At 40.5% G+C, this 2,500-nt stretch overlaps 1 protein-coding gene across 4 annotated transcripts in view; it reads right to left on the bottom strand.

The window, feature by feature from the left end:
* LOC122253059 (uncharacterized) overlaps positions 1-2,500 on the bottom strand; it is a 49,350-nt gene that overhangs the window by 12,826 nt on the left and 34,024 nt on the right. For all 4 annotated transcript variants that reach the window (XM_043015837.2, XM_043015838.2, XM_086537644.1 and 1 more), the window contains exons 9-11: positions 2,384-2,500; positions 1,873-2,016; positions 278-445 (exon numbers count right to left, since the gene is read on the bottom strand). The exon at positions 2,384-2,500 is cut by the window's right edge and continues 102 nt beyond it. In XM_043015837.2, the coding sequence (XP_042871771.2) occupies positions 278-445; positions 1,873-2,016; positions 2,384-2,500 (429 nt within the window). The remainder of the gene's footprint in view (positions 1-277; positions 446-1,872; positions 2,017-2,383) is intronic.

Here is a 2,500-nt window from a genome sequence, read left to right as displayed (position 1 = left end):
CACACACACACACACACACACACACACACACACACACACACACTATTCAAAGACATAAAGTTAAGATTTTACAATAAAATTTAATTGCATTTCATCCCTTTCCAAGCAACAAAACAAATACAAAAAACAAACATATAATACACACACACACACACACACACACACACACACACACACACACACACACACACACACACACGCACACGCACACGCACACGCACACGCACACGCACACGCACACGCACACGCACACGCACGCATGCACATACACACACACCTTATAGAGTAGACTCTGTGCTAGTGATAGTCTGTATGCCGGAGATGAGTCCTGAGGCAAGGCATCTGGGAGAACTTCCAAGGCTAGGATCCCCGCAGCTTCTGTTAGCAAGCCTTGCTCTGTTAGCCGACGTCCACTGAGAAATTCTTCCGTGTTGGCTGCATGAATCTGCAACAATCATCAAATAAGGAAAACTAGCCTTGCTGTATCAGTTGATCTCCCCTGAAACATTTTTCCTCTTTGGCTGCATGAATCTGTAGTGACAAAAGTAAAGAACCAGTTAATGGGTCTCACACCTTTTCACTACCAAGCTACAAAGGGTCACTCTTTGCGAGCTACTGGGCAGGGCCCAACCCATCTTAAATTCCTCACTCACCAGGCCATTATATTCAAGGTTGTCACACAGTTCTCTACTGTCTCCGGAAGAGATAAATTGATGGCAGGATTGTCATCAGAGAATCTAGCCAAATGTCTGCTTAGCCAGAGTTGGTGATTCTAGATTGTGCAAGTAGCAGGTCCTACATTGGTATCATGGGTCCTTCCAAATGCACTCCATGATCTGACACACCTATTGAAAAAAAGTCTACACAGACTCAGACAGGATAGCAACATCATATCCAGAGAAAAGGTCTATGAGTTTAATATTACCAGGCACTTCCCTATATTTATAGTATGAAAGTATGCAGCCTTCTTTTCTGGATTCACAGAAAAGAAGTAAGACATGCCCATACACAATCTACATTTTCAATACCACTATATAGGCTTCCCATTAATCCACTGAGCCTCTGAATCTCCAAAAGAATTCACTATGTACTGAGTTGTATACCTCCTGGAGGTCAATGTAGGCTGCAACCAGCATAAAACCAAACTCACAAGAGTAACCTAATGTCCTGGATATGGTCTACTGTGGCTTAACCAGGAGGTAAACCTAATTGCTCCAGTCTGCTCTCAGCAATCAGTTGGTGAAGATGAGAGCAAGCACCTGATATACTGGGTAGCAACATCCCTCAATATTTGCTGCAGTCCCAGCAATCCCTTTCCCTTCCAAAGAGGGATACCCCCCCCCCCTAACAGTCCAGGTGAATGGCAGCCAGGAAAGAATGCAATCCTCGACATATAAGTCCAGCTGGAATGTCACCCTTCAGCATGGAAATCATCTCCTAAATCTCAGTCAGGGTACAGTGTTCCTCACTGATAGAGGGATCAGGCACTAGGACCTGACAACACTCACATCTAAGTTAGTCGTCTGCAGCTCAACCTCATAAAATAATTCAAAAATGGCCAAATATTTTCATACTATAATGAGAGCTGCGACAAGCAGGCTATCTGCTAAGTAAACTTAAGTCATCTGTAGCATCCAGTATTCTCATGATTTGGGAAGCAGGGCAAAGATTATTTACCAAGAAATGGCTTTTGCCTCATCAGCAAGATTCCAGATATGCCATAATAAGGATAATAACAATAATGATAATAATAATAACAATAATAATAACAATAACTAACATACCAAGTTTGGAACAATTTTTCTAAGTGTGGGGTATAAAACATCATAAAAAAGATAACAAGAAATTAATATAACATCCCAAATGACTTACAAACAATGGATTAATTCCACCATAGAGCACCAGGGGTTTCGACTTGACTAAAAAGCCATCATTCTCATCAACTTGGAACCGAAAGGCTGCATTCACATAGGCGTGTGCATTGACAGCACGGGGAGTGATTTTGAAGCTTCTGAACTGAAATGGAAGAAAAATATATGTTAAATAATCATTGGGTAATAATATAAATATATGAGCAGATCTTTCCATGTCCCTTATTCTAATATTGCCTTTTTCCCCATTTCTCTACATATATACATTATCCCTTTATGATCATATTTACTTGCATTACTATTTGAATTTTGTTATTTCCAAAAAAAACAGCAATAACAGTCAAGTAAAACACAAAAAGATAATTATTTCTTTTACGTCCACCAAATAATAATTTTTAATTCTTAAAAAAAAAATACTTCCAAACCTAAAAGTACAATTCTTCCTGTTTTTTACGCACTCGTGACCACAAAACAAAACAAAATTAAATAAGAACTTCCACGACAACACAAACCTGGGTGTCAGCAGCAAGAGACGGCAATCGCACCGACACAACCACCTTCTTCCGCATGTCCGTCAGCAAGAAATCCTCCAGCGAGACATAAGTAACTGTCGCATCTTGGCCAGAACC

This window comes from Penaeus japonicus, unplaced genomic scaffold (assembly GCF_977035675.1).
Source record: "Penaeus japonicus unplaced genomic scaffold, GWHDUDI00000001_assembly GWHDUDI00000006, whole genome shotgun sequence".
NCBI lineage: Eukaryota > Metazoa > Arthropoda > Malacostraca > Decapoda > Penaeidae > Penaeus > Penaeus japonicus.
The sequence above is the reverse complement of the archived record's forward strand: the minus strand, read 5'-3'. Positions and strand labels throughout refer to the sequence as shown.